Raw genomic sequence first — 18,903 nt, forward strand, 5'->3', positions numbered from 1 at the left:
GTCATGTTGACTGTGGACCTGAGTCGGTTCTGCAGTGTAAAACTCCATGAATACTTCCCCCCTGCCCACTGGGGATAGTTTCCCATTTGGCTTAGGCCTTGCAGCAAAGAACATGCACCCTGCAACCATGACTTTCTACTAGAGACTACAGTACCTTCAAAGGGACCAAGGATAAGACATACACACATACATACATGTTCAAATATATTATATATACATTTAAATATGTATAATATATATATATATATATTCTTGATGTTTGGTTCTATGTAAATCAAAATACCCTTCGAGGGTATTTTGGTCATTTCATTATGCTGCATAGGTCGTGCCCAGTAAGGGCATACTTATCATTGTTATTTTGGTCATTTTATTTTTTTTATTATTGTTGTAATATGTAAACATGTCATGGGCATTATTGGGAAGACAATATAGTTGTTGGGGCTTTATTGGGAAGACAAACATAACTGTTGGGACCTCCCCAACAACCATATTTCTAGCCGTTGGGGAGAACTAACAGCTATATTGTCCTTCCCACTTCATTATAAATAGGGCATTCTAGCCCAAGTGTATATCATCATTTTGAAAGGATTATTTGTTAATAAGATTTTGATTGTTTCAACTTCAAGTGTACCTACCCTTTATGGCTTTTGTGTTAGCACTTTGAGTGCATTTTATGTGTTGTCCTCTTGTTCCTTTGTGGACTTCAAGTGTATTATTGTTATATTGTTGTTATACTTCAACATTTATCACTTTTATTACCTTCCCCACCAGTTTGTGATAATATATATATATAGACAGAGAGAGAAAGAGACACACAAAAAGGATATATCACACAGTCTTGAGTGTATCAGATACCAGATACACTCATATTTTCTTCACCAGCTGACACTAGTGTCCAACCCATTGGATTGTTAAAATATGTTGATCCTTAAATGTACATATATATATTTATATATATATATAAAGATACGTATACATATATATATATATATGTATACATATCTCTATTTATATATATATAAAAATATATATATTTTATCTACCTAAAATACCCTCAAGGGTATTCTTGTAAATTAGCATTTTATGCATATTCCAATTGGAATATGCATTGTAATTTTTGTTTTGTTTTTTTTTTGTTTTTTTTTTGTTTTTTTTTTTTGGATTTCGTACCACATTGGGGGCCTCCCAAAAGTGACGTTGGGAGCCCCCAACGGTCACAAATGTGACCGTTGGGGGCTCTCCAACGTCCCCTTTGGGAGCCCCCAAGGTGGTCCCTTTTCATGCTTATAAATAGGGGATTTCCCCTTTGTATTTGGTATTCTTGAGGGAGCTTATGCTCCATTGTAATGGGGTTTTTACCCCTTCTCCATTATTCTTCAATGATATGCAACTTATGACTTTATGTCATATTTTTCCCTTTTTATGGGTTTTATGTGTTAGCACATTATGTGCTTATGTTGTTTCCCTTTAATGGGTATATTTGCACTCCACGTGCATAAGTATGGGTTCATTATTGAACCCAATGTATTCCAAGTCACTTTCTAACATGGTATCAGAGCGAGGTCACGATGGGGTTGTCCTTTGGTGCAACGAAAAGCGTGTCGCTCAAGAAATGGTGAAGTATTCATTGCTCTTCCTTTTTGCTTTGAAGTTATTCGGTATGTATCCCTTTTCTTAAAATATTATGCATTTGAAAATATGTTTCTTGCATATAGTTTGTTCGTTTAATGGTTATGATAGTTGAATTATGTCTTTTCACATTTCGTGTGCTCGTATATTTTAAAATTATCTCCCTCAAATTTGGTGAACTCGTTTGTTGTTCAAATATATAATTTGTGTTTATCGAACTACTCATCGCATATAATAGCAATTTATTTTTTTTTTAAATTACCTTCAATTATGTGAGATTTATAATTCTTACATAATTATCTCATGATTGACCTATAAGTTAATTTTTAAAATTATATATATGATTTCTTGCTAAAGTAATGATCTTTGCTTAAAATTTCTTAACTCTCATATGAACCCTAATTTGATTTGAGTTCCTCTTTTGATTATGAATTTTAGTGCATTTTTTGAAAAATTTGATATAATCCTTATATGAAAATCTCTCACATCTAAAAATCTTTGTTGAATCCTAAAGTAGTTCTTGTTAATGATAACTTATAAGAACTCCTAAAAGTTTTTCAATGTTTCTTTTTTGAAAAATTGTTTATGATAAACCATTAGGAAAGAATTTTTAAAAGGAATTTCTCACACTACATAGAGTGCATAGTTCATCTTTTGCATCCTTTTGGTATAAATGATTTCATTTTTCATCTTTATAAACTTGATTGGTTTGTATTTTTCATAAGGTTTCGAAACCTCTTAATAATATCTTTTAAAAATGCCTACATTGACCATAATATGGTTTTCTTTGTCCTCAATTGCAATTGTTAAAGTTTGAGAATTTCAAGCATTGCTCTTTTTATAAAGTGCATACTTGCTCACTTTTGTGTATTTTTGTGTTTTGTGCACATTTGTTTCTCAAATATTTGCGCTTGTATGCATTCCCTCATTTTTTTATGAAATACATGCCTTAGTGCATGTTTGTTTACACCTTGGTGTGTATTTGTTCAAGTATTGTATGAGTGCCTTCGTGCACATCTTTTATAAAGCCTTTTGTGCTCACATGTGTATTGTCTCTTCGTAGACATTTTTGCATTATGGAGCCTTTATGCACATTTATTTTTGTGAAAAATATAATGAATTTAGATATTGAGTCCTTTTTAAATCATTGTAAGTGCTTTTAGCACTTTGAATGTTTCCGCATATCTCATCACAATCAAAGGTTTTTTAAAAAATTGTTGTATGGGATTTAATCCCAAATTTATAAATTTTCAAGTGTTTTAAATATTCATTCCTTGAGTATTGTGTTAAAGCCTTCTTTGTGAACCATTACGGTTCTTATGATTTCTTTGATTAAAAGCTTGATTGTCTTGATGAATTCTTTATGTTGTTGTGTTTATTGCTTAATAAGTCCTTTTTGGTATAAATGACTTGTTTGAAGATTAAGCATAATTTGTGTTTATGCAAAATTGTTGTTATAAAGCACATTATTGATTATTGGACCTTTTGATTCAGTTTTTTAATCGGTCCTCTTTTCTTTGAAAAATGATTCCTTAAGTGTTTACTGCCTTTTTGTGGCATTTATATTTGTCCATCACATGTTATTTAATGCATCTTTTATTTGGCCTTATTATTGTTATATTAGAGATGTTTGTTGAGGTGAGTTATGGGCACCTCGTGTTATATCATTTTAGTTTGTCCACCTTCCATATTATAGATGGTTGTTGAGGTGAGTTATGGGCACCTTGGGACTCAAATGATTTGTTGTATGATCTCTAATTATGAGTGTGTAACTCATTTTTTCTCTTGTGGCCATTGTTATTATGGATGCTTCTATGTAAATGTGATGGACATATGGTGTTTTAAAACCTTAAATGTTTTAAGGTATATTAAAAATCAAGGGTTTGGGGATTATTGCCCAACCTTTTCTTGTTTATGAATCTTATGAGTGCATTTGCACATTTATGATTTTGTGTTCTTGTGATTTTGCACAAGTATTCTAAGTGCTCTTGGTGTGTGTATGTTCACACATTTGTTCTCAAGAATTTTATTTTATCGATTATAGTATCTTGTTGAAGATATTTTTTACATGCATGTTATTGTTATGAGAATTCATTTTAAAAGGAGTATTGTTTTATTCGAGGTTTATTTTCATTACAAGTTTATTGCCTCAAAAGTCTTTTCCTTTTATGCTCATTATCTAAGTGTCATCATATGTAGACAAGAATTTTATTACACCTTCGTGTGTTTTTAGCCCTTTGTTGGCTTTTGCTCTCTTGGTCTAGTAGCTGAACACACTTGTCTTGAGTGTTTTTATATGTAGACAAGGCACGTTGATTCACACCATGGTGTGTGATTTTGAGCCTATGTTGGCGTTTGTGTCCTTGTTCTAGTCGCTTAAGATGTATGCCCATGGTTGGCTTATTTCACTCATTTCAAGTGCTATCATTTGTAGACAAGAGATGTATTATGTTTTAGCCCATGGTTGGCTTATTACTCTTATTCTAGTAGCTGAACATACTTGGTTTTAAGTGTATTTTTTATGTAGACAAGAGATACTTTTTAGTCCATGTTGGCATGTATTCTCTTGTTCTTGTCGTAGATGCACTTATTTCAAGTATTATTATATGTAGACAAGAGGTTCTTTTACACACCTTTGTGTGTGTCTTTGGCCTTTAATGGCTTTATGTTCTTAATTTAGTAGCTTATACACTTGATTTATGGGTTTTGGAGGACTAATGAGGAAGATGTTTGTAATGGATAAACTATTGTTGAAATTTGCAAAATTTCATTCATGACTTGTGTTTTTCAAGCAAATCATATTTTTGATATGCATATCAAGTTGATTTCTTAGCATTTAATTTATATATTAAGTGCTTATGGTTTTTGCCACCCTTATATGCAAAATGTGTATTAAGTATGTCTTTCATAAATGATTTTAAAACCTTGTGAACTCTTGGGTTTATTTTGCCTAAAGTATGCTTGGAGACTTTGTTTCTCTTGTTTAGGCACTTAATTACATGTTTGAAACATGTTTATTAATGAGTTCTTTGAGTATTAATTTATTTCATGATAAGTATATGCATATGCTCTTTATGGCCTTTTTTGGCCCTCATTCAATAAATGTTTATGTATATCATGCCTCTTCGTAGGTTTATTGTGGTGTCCCTTAGTGAACCATTTTGTTATTCCCCATTATGGGGTTATATTTGTCCAACGTTGGACCTTATGAATGCATTATGCATTCTTGCAATTTATTTCTGCATAATTTGCTTCCGCTCATTTTGTTTTAAACATGATATATGATTTTGAAACTCTGGTGTCATTTTTGCATAATTTGCATCTCTTCTAACCTGTGCTAGTTAGAAATGTTTCATTTGAATAAAAGTACAAAGATTTGTTTTACTTGTTTCTTTGTTGTTATTTCAACAGGATCTTGGAGATAGGACAAAGAGAAGTACCCTGGATAGTTCGGGAAATTTGAAGACAATAGGAGGAAGGCCTTTTCAAGTTCCATTGCATCCTTGCCGGAGCCTCTTGGAGTCTTGCCCTTTGTTCAATCTTTTCGTTTCCCCGCAAAGATTGAGGGGGGGTGTTAAAATATGTTGATCCTTAAATGTACATATATATATTTATATATATATATATATAAAGATACGTATACATATATATATATGTATACATATCTCTATTTATATATATATATAAATATATATATTTTATCTTCCTAAAATACCCTCAAGGGTATTCTTGTAAATTAGCATTTTACGCATATTCCAATTGGAATATGCATTGTAATTTTTGTTTTATTTTTATTTTTTGTTTTTTATTTTTGGATTTCGTATCACATTGGGGGCCTCCCAAAAGTGACGTTGGGAGCCCCCAACGGTCACAAATGTGACCGTTGGGGGCTCTCCAACGTCCCCTTTGGGAGCCCCCAAGGTGGTCCCTTTTCATGCTTATAAATAGGGGATTTCCCCTTTGTATTTGGTATTCTTGAGGGAGCTTATGCTCCATTGTAATGGGGTTTTTACCCCTTCTCCATTATTCTTCAATGATATGCAACTTATGACTTTATGTCATATTTTTCCCTTTTTATGGGTTTTATGTGTTAGCACATTATGTGCTTATGTTGTTTCCCTTTAATGGGTATATTTGCACTCCACGTGCATAAGTATGGGTTCATTATTGAACCCAATGTATTCCAAGTCACTTTCTAACATGGATTATGGCAAACTGGTGCTTGATGACAGTCTGCATTAAATGGTGAAAGCTAAGCCAATGCATGACCTGCCCATTATCTTTGAGGATACCTATTCACAAGGTCTTTATTCTGCAAGTTCTATGTCACTAAAAGGCCACATGGACATCCTGCTTAAACAATGTCAAAATTACCAATTTCTGGCGTCAATATGACCAAAAATCAGTAGCACATTTACCATCCTATACATCCACACATGAGTACATCATAGTTGGCAAATCTGTTGAGTTGACTCAGAAATCGCCCGAGTCGACCCAGATTAGACCCCAATTGGGTCACTGATCCAGGACCACCGATCTACATGCCTCTTATGTGTTATTTCTCATGCATTTTGTGGTTTTAATGCATAATGAGCATAAAAGGATACTTATAAAAAATCATATGTTTTTAAATCATAAATATTAACAATTATATATAGTTGAAAAATTATATAGCTTAGTCATTGATGTCATGTCCTAAATTTAGTCATTATACGGTATGGAGTTTGACTTTTTCCATGTCTTAACACTAGAAAATTCATAGTCCTAACTCATCTGAGTTACTGAGTCGACCCGCTGACTCGTGAGTCAAGGGTTAAGCGAACCGACTTCAAGTCATGAGTTTGCCAACTATGGAGTACATAGAAGAGTTAGGCACTCTGACCATGGAAATGCCAGAAACTGGTGGTTTGGCATCATCAAAGGAGGTGGTATTTTCCCTCTAGCAAGATCCAGCTTCACAGTGGCCAGAAATCCATCAAGGCATGCATCTCTGGATGAATACTTCGATTAATAAATAGCAGACGTTAGATTTCCCGAGAAATTTAACACCCCAAACCCTCATCTTTGACTGGTATCATGCCAAACACCCACTTGGCCAGAAACTAGCAGGTTGCAAGCCAAACAGTGCCATATACATGTACACGTGTATGTGTGTATGTATGTTGTGCATGTGCCGCAGAGAGAGAGAGGAGAAACAATCGCACGTGCGGCAGAGAGAGAGTAGAAACAATCACATCACATAATTAAGCATGTCTCTTGTGAACTAATCAAATACAAGCTGGACCTCACTAAATAATGGAACTCTAAAGCACATTAAATTAGTACCACTGTTGAGTTAAAATTCATTGCAAGGATATTAATCCAAGACGCAAACATATTGGAGTTTCATCTCTTCTCCTAGAAGCTACAATAAGGCCACAGAACCTTTATTGTCGGATAATGGCTCTTAAAATAAAGAGCTTACATGATTTCAGCTTTCAGGATTCATCCTATAGGAAACATGCTAAATAACAAAGTTTTAATACACTTGCAATTTAATATTTCTCATTCATCTACAACCACCTATACAGTGACAAAGAACAGTCTTGCTTCACTCAGTGCAATGATATCACAATTTTCCAAACCATTTAAGTATGTTTTCATCCATGTTCAAAAACTGTTCTTCAAAGTACGTATTGCAATCAAAGGAATTACAGGATTCAACTTATGTGATGGCAAAATAATCACTTACCAGCATCCGAAAAGGTTCCTCAAGGTTTGCAGCAGGTGAAGGGACAAATTTTATGATAGCATCAAGAAGTGGTGACATACTCCTTGCCTCGTCAGGTGGATTTTTGACAAAGCTGGAGGAAGCCCATCCCTCTTTTGCTGATGCATAAAGAACTGGAAAATCTAGCTGCTCCTCTGTGTAGCATTCATACAAGGAAAGAACGCAATTATTAAAATTTTGATCAGGTGCAATTACCTCAATGGATGAGCAATACTTTAAAAAGGGTTTGCTTCATGGCAAAAGCAGTGTGCCTTCCTATGTTACCGTGACAAGGCACTTAGGGTACCGTACCCATGTCGACACGGAGAGGACAACACTGTAAGCATTCCACAATCCAACACCTAGCTTTGTGCTCTCCATAGGGTTAAAGATGAATTACATTGAAAACAAAAAACACCTAATTGGAGGCCATGTGGCTCACCTCAATGTACTGAACGTAAAATCTATACTTGAATGAAATGAACACTCAGACGGGGCCATATCCCCAGCTTGCTTATAAATTATAACTATTTGAAAAAAAAAAGGCTCCTTGACTATAAGATCCTATCTTTCTTATTGACTGGCCAGAAGAAAAATCAGAGAAGACTGAATTATACCATCATAAGCCACAAAGTTTGAGAACTAGAAGTTCCAAAATCCTTTCTGTGGCAGTTGCAATCCTAAATCATACCTGAGGCGCCAAGATTTGCGAAAAGATCAAACACCAGACTCTCCACCTCATCACATCTCTCTTCTGATACTGTACAAAAGAACAAAATGACACAAAATCAGTTAAAGTAACAAGAATAAGCAGCACAACTTTGCCCTCAGGAAAGAAGATACACTTTATCACCACAGCTGCCACAACAGTCATACAAAAAGAAGTTAAATCATCCTCAAGCAACAAAGAAAACTGCAGTTTCTTCCATTAAACACATCCCAACAGCAATGATAATTAAGTAAATTTGGAAACACAGCGCACCTTAGGTGATTAAAGAACAAAAGATTCAAGTGTATTTATATTTGGATGGAGCACCTACATTTTTTTTTAATAGCCAACCAAGTGAATTTTATTGGAAAGCATAGCAAAATACAATAAAAGTAATAACAAACAGCATAGAAAAGAACACTTAGAAAAAATACAAGATATACACTTACAAATTATAAAGTATAGAACAGAATACAAGCAATGTCCTCCCGACCAAGAAAGGCCCTTAATTAGCCATATTAGCATCTTACATTCCTCATCATCCCTCTGACTACGAGCATGGATGACATGAAGCACGCATGCATTCATCCTTCCAGTTCGAGTTATTTCATTAATTCCAACCATAATGACTATCTAGTAGCTTTAACCCACCACCCCTGAATAGAGAGTAATGATTCTTTAACCAAATCAAAGGGAATCAGAATAATGCTTTTCCTTGTCTAAGTCTGCCATTAGGTTTAAAGAACTTAACCCAAACTCCATTAAGAATAAATAACAGTTAGTCAAATGAAGAATGGTAGCATGCTGCAACCAAGAAAAAATGCAAGCATAAACTGAAAAACATGAATGGAACACAGGTAAAATGCAATTTCTATGAAACTTCCATGCAAAGCTAATTGTAAGGTTTGTTTTCAAGGCACGAAGAAGCAGTACTATGAGAATTAAAATCCCTAAGATCTTGTTCATGTAAGAAGATATTGTGTTTATACATGAGTACCAGAATAGTTTCAAATAGTTGATAAAAGTATGACAACGCATGATGAACTTCATACCTGCAGGCCTATCCACTTTGTTCAAGAGAAGAATAGGTCGGAGTCCATATTTTAAAGCTTTTGCCAAAACAAACTTTGTTTGTGCAAGTGGACCTTCACCAGCATCTACAACTAATATTGCTCCTTCAACCATGCCAACTACACGTTCAACCTGACATTTATAATAAATAAGATAGTTTCATAGAAATGAGTTTTCCTACATGTATAGAGAGACATACAGTTAAAGACAAGTAGTCCATAGATGTTGCAACACTAATAACAATTAGCTATGTTATTTCTTTGGAATACATACTTCGCCACCAAAGTCTGCATGGCCTGGCGTATCAACCATGTTCAGTTCATTTCCGCTCCATGATATTGAAGTAACCTGTAAATCACAACAACCACTAATCAATATTAACAAGGAAACCTCAGGCAAATAATTTGGTCAGGTGATGCAATCTTGAAACCGAGATGGCAAGGAGAAATCCATCTACCAACTATGAATCAACAAGGGAAAAGCACAAATTCAAGGAAATTACAGGAAATAACTAGAAATTGCAAGAAATTAACTAAAAACTTATGTAGTCAAAAGCGCTGACTAGGCACCAACTAGTCCGCCTAGTCAGCCTCCGCACAAGTAAAATGCCTAGGCTATGCAATTCCTAGGTGGTTACCTTAAAAAGTACCAATTTTGCATACTAGGAGCCGACTAGTTGGCAACTAAGCTGCCCTCACCTAGGCGCAAGAGCAGTTTAATCATTTTTTATTATTACATGTATTCTATTATTTTTTATATAAATAAGTATATATATATATGTATATGCATGTGTGTGTTTTTGTGATTTGTTCTGTGAAATGATGAGAACATGCTTAGTTAATTTTATATATTGATTATATTTTATATATATGTGTGTTTGTGTTATTTTGCTTTTGGAACTTTTTCTGTGAAACGTTGAAACCATGAATAGTTAATTTAAATTCATTATATTTTATGTATATGTGTGTGTTACTCTGTTTCTAATGATTTTTTCTGTTAAAGGCTGAAAGTGAGAAATAAATGTGTGATTTTTATTTGTATATATGTGTGAGTTTCTGTGAATTTTTCTATAAAAGCATGATTAGCATTGTTGATTATGTAATATGTTATCTATATATGTATGTGTTACTGTGCTTTTGTGATTTTTTCTATAAAAGGCTGAAAGTATGATTTTTTTTATATAAATAAATATATATGTATATACATATAAATATATGCATGTGTATTAAAATCAATTTTTCTGTGAAAGACTGAAAGCATATTTTGTTGATTATACTGAATAGGTTCTGAATAATTGAATATATGTGTGTGTGTATATAATTATATATATGTATATTCTGGTTATGCATATTTTGTGAAAGCATGTGTAATTTTGTACTTGCTAGTTGACAATATCTTATTGCTAAAAGAATCAAACATATTTTTGTGTTTTTTATATACTTTTTTATTTTTTAATTGGGGTACCGACTAGTCTCGCCGAGTCCTCGACTAGTCGTTTTAAGGGCCTACCAACTAGGCACCACCGAGCACTTTTGACTACATAGCTAAAAACTAAAAATAAATGAACTAAATGGAAATTAACAATTCTCGAATCTCAACTGAACTTTTGTTGAACCCTAGATCTCTTTGTTAATTATAGGAGAGAAATCCCAATTGTAGTATATCTAACTTGCCTATTTTGATAAACATTAAATAAGAAACATCTTATTCTTAATGAATTGCTTGATTGGGATATGGATCAACTATTTGGAACCCATATCCGCTACAAAATATCTAAATATAAAGAAAGAGATCCAAACTATTAAAATGGATTCAATTGGATCCTGCTGACCTAGATATGTGTCGCTCCCGCTCTTGCATCATTCTTCTTGGGTTGGAGAAGACTTGCCCTCAAGTATGGTCCTGTTTTCGCTTCTTCCAATTCCACTCAATCTTTAAGGTCCATAGAGTTGATGCATGTTCCAGTAGGTCTAGATCTGCTACATCTTCATGAATGTCTAGCGATGCAAAATTTGATTTAGAAAAGGCCCAATCATGTGGAGTACCAGGATCCAATCCATGAGTGGTCAATGTATGAGGGAGACAATCATATGAAGTACCAAGATCCAATCCATGGGTGGTCAATATACGAGAGAGACAAATAGGTCTGGATGTAGGATATGATCCGACTGAAGACATTCATGAATCCAATTATGGCAAAATGGACCCAAATAAATCTTAATTGGATCCAGGTAAATCTGGGTCAGTCATGGGTCAAATGGATAAGAAAAGTTTGGAATATAGATTGGTTCAAGGGTACTAAAGGTTAAATGAGCCACTTTAGGTAGGTTTTGGGTAAAAGTTAGAATCAAAATAAAGATAATAGGTTCTAATAAAAGCCTTGGATAAAGGTTTCAGCCAATGGGTTGGGTTTGGAGGGATTTTGGAGCTGAACTAGGTTCAAAACTAGGTTAGAGATGTCAAGTGATAGAACCGAACTGCCAAAGGATTTGTTCTATCGGTCTGGGCCTAGCAGAACGCAGATCCAAGCTCATGAAGGAACAGGGCATGTGCGTAGGGAAGGCAATGGACTGGGGCGGGTGCGGGGGACAAGGTCTCCACCCTTGCCCCGTCTCAAAATTTTGCTGTCGATCTCCACCTCCATTCCCGTGTGGGTTTTGATTTTAACCTCCATTCCCCGTTTCATGTCCTCCATACCTGGTCCAAACAGGGCAGGACCCCATTTCTCCGGTCCCTTCGTCGCTGTCGCTTTCCACCTTCTGCCACTGTCGCCTTTCGCCGTTAGAGGAAGGAGAGGAGAGAAATGGGAGCTTGGGCAGCTCGTTAGAGGAAAGAAAGATTTGAGAAAGGGTTTTATGTTAGGGTTAGGAATATATATTTATATAGGAATTTATAATATGTATAAGGGTATAATAGTAATTTCCTTAACAGGGATCGGGGACGGAGCGGGGCGAGGTAGGGCGGCAGCAAAAGTCCATCCCCACCTCCATCCCCGCACTAGTTTTGATTTTAACCTCCATCCCCGGTCCATTCCCCATTTCATGTCCTTCATCCCCGGTGCAAACGGGGCGGGGCCCCATTTCCCCCCATCTATGCAGCTAGGGTTGGGCGTGCCTTCGGGATGGGACACGACCAGGGGAGAAAACGCAGAGGGAGGACGAAGTCTCACCTTGCGGGTTCGAAAAATGAGGTGAATGGCAATGGTGTGGCTGGAAGGAAGAAATATGTTCCCGATTGGCCAACGATGAGCGAGGATGGATGAACGGGTGAAAGAGCAGAATCTTTTCCTCAGAGAACAATCAAACACACAAACCGTGAATGAAATTTAGAGGTATAACTCAATAAATTCATTAAGAAATTAATAAATTATACATGCTTATTTATAGAACAAAAAAGAAGATTAAGATAAAGTGTACATCCACAATCCCGCACTGAATGGGATTCCAAGGGAGGCGTCCTACTCTCTTAGAAAGACATGAGGTAAGTGGGAGTCTTGGAGGAAGTAGGATTCCCAAGGGGCCATCCCAATCTGAGTAGGACTCTAGGCTAGGGTGGACTCTGATAATTAATGCAGAGTCCCAAACAGGCTAGGAGGCTACCATTGGGGCGGATCTTCCAAGTCAGACTTTGCCAAATTTGATGCTACAACTTATGTGGTCGGCTAAGAAATTTAATTGTGAATCCAATGCAACAAACCATGCCACAAAATTCCTCACAGAATGACGAGAATTGCAATTCTATTGTGATAGGTTGGGTACCTCGCTACAATACCGCAAGAAGGCTGATTCTGATGCGTGTCGACCCACATCATGAGTGAGGGAGTTCATGATCAAAGTTGGGTACCCCGTATCTCCACCATGGTGATGCATATTCAGCTGCAAAGGATGCTCCAAGGACTCGCAAGACGCAACTGAGCTCGAGTGGCATGCAGTCCCACCCTGCTGGCTTGATTCGAGCATTATATTGAACACGTCAGCTGACGGTGTTCCGCCCTTCAAACCCATCTTTGCCACACGGCTTCAATCGCCTCGAACCTCCTGGAGTGGCATAGGAAGCAACCTCGCCTAGTTCAAACATTTCACCGAACAGGTTGGGGGCAGTTCCTTCCGGCTCAGGCTTGTCTGCCTTCAGTTGGGATTTTGCATCAACGAGCCCACATACAATGTTGGGAGTGTGTTTCTTAATCTAGTTAGTCATCTGCATCATCTTAGCAAGCTTCTTCTTAAACCTTTCGTCCTCCTCCTTGAATCATTCGTGATACTCCTTTATGTAATTAATGGGTTGGAATATTTCGATGTCCTAGCTCTAAAGTCCCGGCACCATTCCTGGTGCTCCTTGGTATCTACGGTTGTGAACCTCTCATTGAAATTGGGTCACATTGTGTTTCACGTATGTCGAAGAGCCAAATCGTACTCTGTTCGAACCAGTGGTACCAGCGCGCTACATCTTCCTCTAGATGGATGGAGGCGATATAGACTTTTTTTATTTCAGAGGTCTGCATCACCCGAAAATAATGCTCGGCCTAGAATATCCAGTCGATTCGATCCTTATCGGCAAAGGTGAAAAATTTGATACAGGGTGGCTTCATGACAACATGTGTTGTTGGCCTGCAGGACAGACTTCTGTCGGCCCAAAGTTCGGGTGGTAAGGAAAAAAAGACGACCGAGAGCGTAGAGCAAGAACTTCTTGCGGGCAGGAGTTTTCAATCCATGAACTTCGTACAGAGCATCTCAAAGGAAGATAAGCGATTGGAGCGAAAAAACAAAGATTTTGTCCATTTCTCACCGATCCACAATAATATCTTTGTTACTGTGACGAATGCTAGGGGGAATAAAAAAATCGGAGTCTCTGTAGGTTGTTTGGAGGAAATAAAACGGGGGTCTCATCTTTCTCGGTATGTTGATGAAGCAACTGCAGAATATGTTAGGCGATCCGCCAAAAAGATGGGGATGAAGTCAGTGGTAATAAAAGTGAAAAGATCAACTTATTTTAGGAAAAAGAAAGCAATGATCTTGAGCCGAAGAGAAAGTTATACATTTGCAGAGTGTAAGCGAAGTGGAGGAGGAAAAAGGATAGATAGTAACTTGGTCTCGGGCATCCACAATTATACCTGCAATGGTCGGTCATACAACTGTTATTCATAACAGAAAGAAGCATTTACCTACTTATATAACGGATCATATGGTGGGTCGCAAATTGGGAGTATTCGCAACTACTCTGACTTTCCGGGGACACGCAAAAAAAGATAATAGATCTTGGCGGTAATGGTAATATAGTTAATATAGTAATGTAAATAAGAGTTTGTACTACTATACGAGTTGTTCAATAAATTTGCTGGTTCGGAATCACGGGATCAGTAGATGTTACAGATGATGAATTCATAGTAAGGTAAACTTACTATTTTCCTTCATCACAGCACGTTTGTTAGTCCTATTTATAATGAATGAAATGACTGATAAATAAAAAAACAAATTAAATTAGGACTAAGCTTTCTTTCTCTTTTCCTTCGAAGGGATTTTCTCTTCACCCCTATCACTTGACAAACCAACCTTCATTACATGTTGCAAACAAGTCATTCAGTGGATGCCCCCCCCCATTAAAACTAAAATCACCTTCATTCATATGAACTAGATATATATATTTACATATCATTATCATTAACATATATTCCAGATATCCAATCAACCCGCTGAAATGAAAGTCAAGCTATAGATGCATAAACGTGGATTTATCCATGTCAAAAAATGATTGGTAGGTTGGCTAGCTGTATAACATTGGCGCTATCGCTCAACTTTCACATAATATGCAGGTTCAGTGGGAGCTGGATGCCGGCCAAGATGGAGCTGGAAGCACCTTGAAAAGCATGGACGAGCTACATGCAGGGAAACTTGCACGTGTGGTTCTGGCCAGGGACCCCGATATATTGTAATACTATGTGTAGGTCCCCGTAATTCGAGTGAGATTGTTAGGCCTTATTACATTATATGAACCCAGTTTGCATGAGAAAACCCAAATGCACCTAGGCCTAACCCAAGACGGGTTGTTACAATCCACACCCCTTAAGAACCACCTTGTCCCCAAGGTGAGAATGCAGGGAAACGCTTGAGTAGATCTCTTTCTTTCTCCCATGTTGCCAAGTCCGGACCGCCATGATCCCATTCTATAAGTAACTCTTTCACAATGTAGCCCCGATGCTTCTTCCTGCTAAAGTCATACACTTGTGTCGGCTTAGGCCCAATGTCATCATCATTAGGCATGGGAGGTTCCTCTTGAGGAGGCTCTCTTAGGTAAGGCTTAAGCCTAGAAACGTGGAAAACCGGGTTAACAAGAGTCATCAATGGCAAGGCAAGGCAATAGGCAGACGGTCCAATGTGTGCAAGCACTTTGAAAGGGCCATAGAACTTTGGTAAAAGCATGGAGTACTTCTGCCCAAACAATGACTTTTGGCCTTTGGAAAGTAAGTTTCGGTTAGCGGGACAGCTGGAAGTCGAGGGAGACTTTCAAGTAGTAAGCGCAGTTGGAAAGCGAAGCGTTCAAGCTTAGGCACCGAAGAAGATATCCATGCCAATCACGACACTCACTTTCAGCTATCAATTAGAAGAGAAGGCACTTGCTTAGCAGGCGTACGAGAAAAGAATGAAGGGTTAACAGTAAGTCGGCTTTAGCTATGGATCAAGCAAGGGAAGCAAGTCAAGTTGATCATGAATCAAATCAATCTTTCTTTCTAGGGCAAGTAGTAGTGAAATTCTCATATTGTTCTTTCCAGTGAACCCCCCAACCATTATCTAGCTCTTTTTGTTCAAGTGTTTGGTGTGAGCAGTTCAGCTGAGATTTTTTAGGGGTTTTAGAAGGTCAAAAATATTTATTTTTTGAGATGATTCAGTTCGGTTTTCTGGTTTCAAACATGGTGCAAAGATCCAATCAGATCTCAGCAATCCGGACGAATTTTTAAGATCAGTAAAAGGAGTTTGAAAGCTAATAGGTGTATGCTCGTAGGGTAAAATTTCAGGATTTTATGTCTTAGGATCAGGCCTAGAAAATTTTTTGAAGTTTAAAAAATGTTAGGTCATCAGGACCCAACGATAGATCTAACAGGTTTCGGTAAAACGGCGATATCTACAGATTGGGATATGACTTTTCCAATCTGTAAATTGGCTTCGATTTAGAACATATAGGGTTATCTACGATGAATTTTTAGGATTTTTTGGGACTGACAGAGGACTGGGATGAATTTTTGAAAATCGGACTTTGATGAAGGCCTGTGTCGATCCTTCCAAAAAACAGGCAGAATTTGGTCTGACTTCTGGAAGTCTGATTGTGCCCTAGGATCACTAGATGTCGGATTCTAACAATTCAAAAATTAATTTAGAAATTTGGGAATCGAAGAACTTGCACGGGTACCGAAAAGTGGCATAGAAACCGAGAATGTTGTATAATCACTAAAATTGTTGTGTTGGTCAGTGCAATCCGGCTGGTAGGCGTGGCTTCCTAGAAACATCTGCTCTGATACCAAATGATAGAACTCGACTCTCAAAGGATCGATTCTATTGGTATGGGCCGAGCGGAGCGCGGATCCAAGCTCATGAAGGAACAAGGCCTATGCAGCTAGGGTTGGGCGTGTCTCAGGGCTAAGACACGGCCAAGGGAGAAAAACACAGGGAGAGAGGAAGAAGTCTCACCTTGCAGGTTCGAAAAATGAGGCAGATGGCAATGACGCGGCTAAAAGGTGAAATGAAATGGGGATCTTCGAAACACGAGCTTTGATTAACAAGAGCAAGTGTCAAGAATGACACTAAAGCATAACCCTTAAAAAGGGTATAACTGGAAACAAAATAAAAATAAAAATGTATTCTTTATTGATATGAAAAACCAATTGCTTAAGAAGCATTGAAGTAAAATACAAGAGGGGCTGCACCCCTTTATATACACAGCTGAAAGAGGACTCAATAGAGCTGTTGGGCACAGTCCAACAACTCTATTTAGAGTTGTTGGAATGTGTCAGTCCAACAGCTCTATTAAGAGTTGTTGGACTGTGTCAGTCCAACAGCTTTATTGCTAGTCAAGTCTGGACAGGACTTGACTAGCAACAGTCATTCTAGTTCAAACTGAACTAGATGACATAAAGACAAAAAATAAAAATAAAGGAAAAAAATACAGAAAAGAAAGAAATTAAAAATGTATTTATATATATATAATAATATAATATTATTATATATACATATATGTACAGTTTTACATTTTAACACTCCCCCTCAAACTTACGGTACAATGAGCGAAAGTTTGTCTAAGAGAAAGTGAAATCGGGGAGCAGCGAGAGGCTTTGTAAAGAAGTCTGCTAACTGATATTCTGAAGTGACATATGGCAGATCAATTATCCCGTGTAGATATTCCTCTCTGACGTAGTGACAATCCATTTCGATGTGTTTGGTGCGTTCGTGGAATGTTCTGTTACTGGCAATGTAGATCGCACTTTTGTTGTCACAACACATTTGTGAAGCCTTTGTTGCTTCAACTCCCATGTCAGCAAGCAGTCGTCGGAGCCAAACTACTTCCATGGTCGTGGTTGTCATGGCTCTGTATTCAGCTTCGGTGGATGAGAGAGATACCTTCTGCTGCTTTTTACACCTCCACGAGATTAATGATTCCCCTAAAAAGACACAAAAGCCAGTGGTTGAGTGTCTGTTATTGGGATCACCTCCCCAATCAGCATCAGTATATGCAATTAAATCAAGAGAAGAGGAGGAAGATAAGAAAAGTCCTCGTGAAAGAGAGGACTTGATGTATCTGATAATACGCATGACTGCTCCCATATGAACAGAAGTAGGAGCATGTTGAAATTGACTTGCTGTATGAACAGCATGTGCTATATCTGGTCTGGTAATGGATAGATAGGAAAGTGCCCCGACAAGCTGTCTGTAAGGAGTAGGGTCTGAAAGAAGTTCTCCATCATCAATCTTCATTTTAACATTAACAACTTCTGGAGTGTCAACTTTCTTATCATCAGTAATACCAGACCTGAAAACAATATCAAAAGCAAATTTAGTCTGAGATAATAAATATCCTCTAGGAGAATAAGCAACTTCAATGCCTAAAAAATATCTCAACAAGCCCAAATCAGTCATTTCAAAATGAGATTTAAGAAGTGTTTTGATTGTTTCAACTCCCTGTTAATCGCTTCCGGTGATGATCATATCATCCACATAGAGAAGAAGCACAATGATCCCTGCATCAGAATTCTTAATAAACAAAGCAGTGTCAGTTAAACAGAATTGAAAACCAATATCAATCATAACACGACTAAACCTATCATACCAAGCTTTTGGTGCTTGTTTAAGTCCATAAAGAGCTTTTTCTAAGCGAAGGACTTTACCCTTAGGAATACTTAGACCAGGAGGGGGTTCCATATATACTTCTTCAACTAGCTTTCCATTTAAAAAAGCATTTTTGACATCCATTTGAAAAATAGACCATTTTTTGATAGAAGCTAAGGCAATTAAGGTTCGGACAGTAGTCATACGAGCCACCGGAGCAAAGGTTTCTTCATAATCAATCTCATATTCTTGGGCATAACCTTTGGCTACTAAACGGGCTTTATATCTTTCAAGAGTACCATCACTCTTGGTTTTAATTTTATAAACCCATCGACATCCTATAGTTTTCTTCCCTGGAGGAAGATCTTGAATATTCCATGTAGAAGCCTTTTCAAGTGCATCTAATTCAGCTTTCATGGCTTCTATCCATTTGA

At 37.1% G+C, this 18,903-nt stretch overlaps 1 protein-coding gene across 1 annotated transcript in view; it reads right to left on the minus strand.

The window, feature by feature from the left end:
* LOC149843646 (uncharacterized) overlaps window positions 1–18,903 on the minus strand; it is a 78,105-nt gene that overhangs the window by 45,852 nt on the left and 13,350 nt on the right. The window contains exons 2-5 of the mRNA XM_089999990.1: window positions 9,432–9,506; window positions 9,140–9,290; window positions 8,070–8,138; window positions 7,361–7,533 (exon numbers count right to left, since the gene is read on the minus strand). Coding sequence (XP_089856116.1) covers window positions 7,361–7,533; window positions 8,070–8,138; window positions 9,140–9,290; window positions 9,432–9,506 — 468 coding nt within the window. The remainder of the gene's footprint in view (window positions 1–7,360; window positions 7,534–8,069; window positions 8,139–9,139; window positions 9,291–9,431; window positions 9,507–18,903) is intronic.

The sequence above is a fragment of the Nuphar pumila genome, chromosome 3 (assembly GCF_984573655.1).
Source record: "Nuphar pumila chromosome 3, dmNupPumi1.hap1.1, whole genome shotgun sequence".
NCBI lineage: Eukaryota > Viridiplantae > Streptophyta > Magnoliopsida > Nymphaeales > Nymphaeaceae > Nuphar > Nuphar pumila.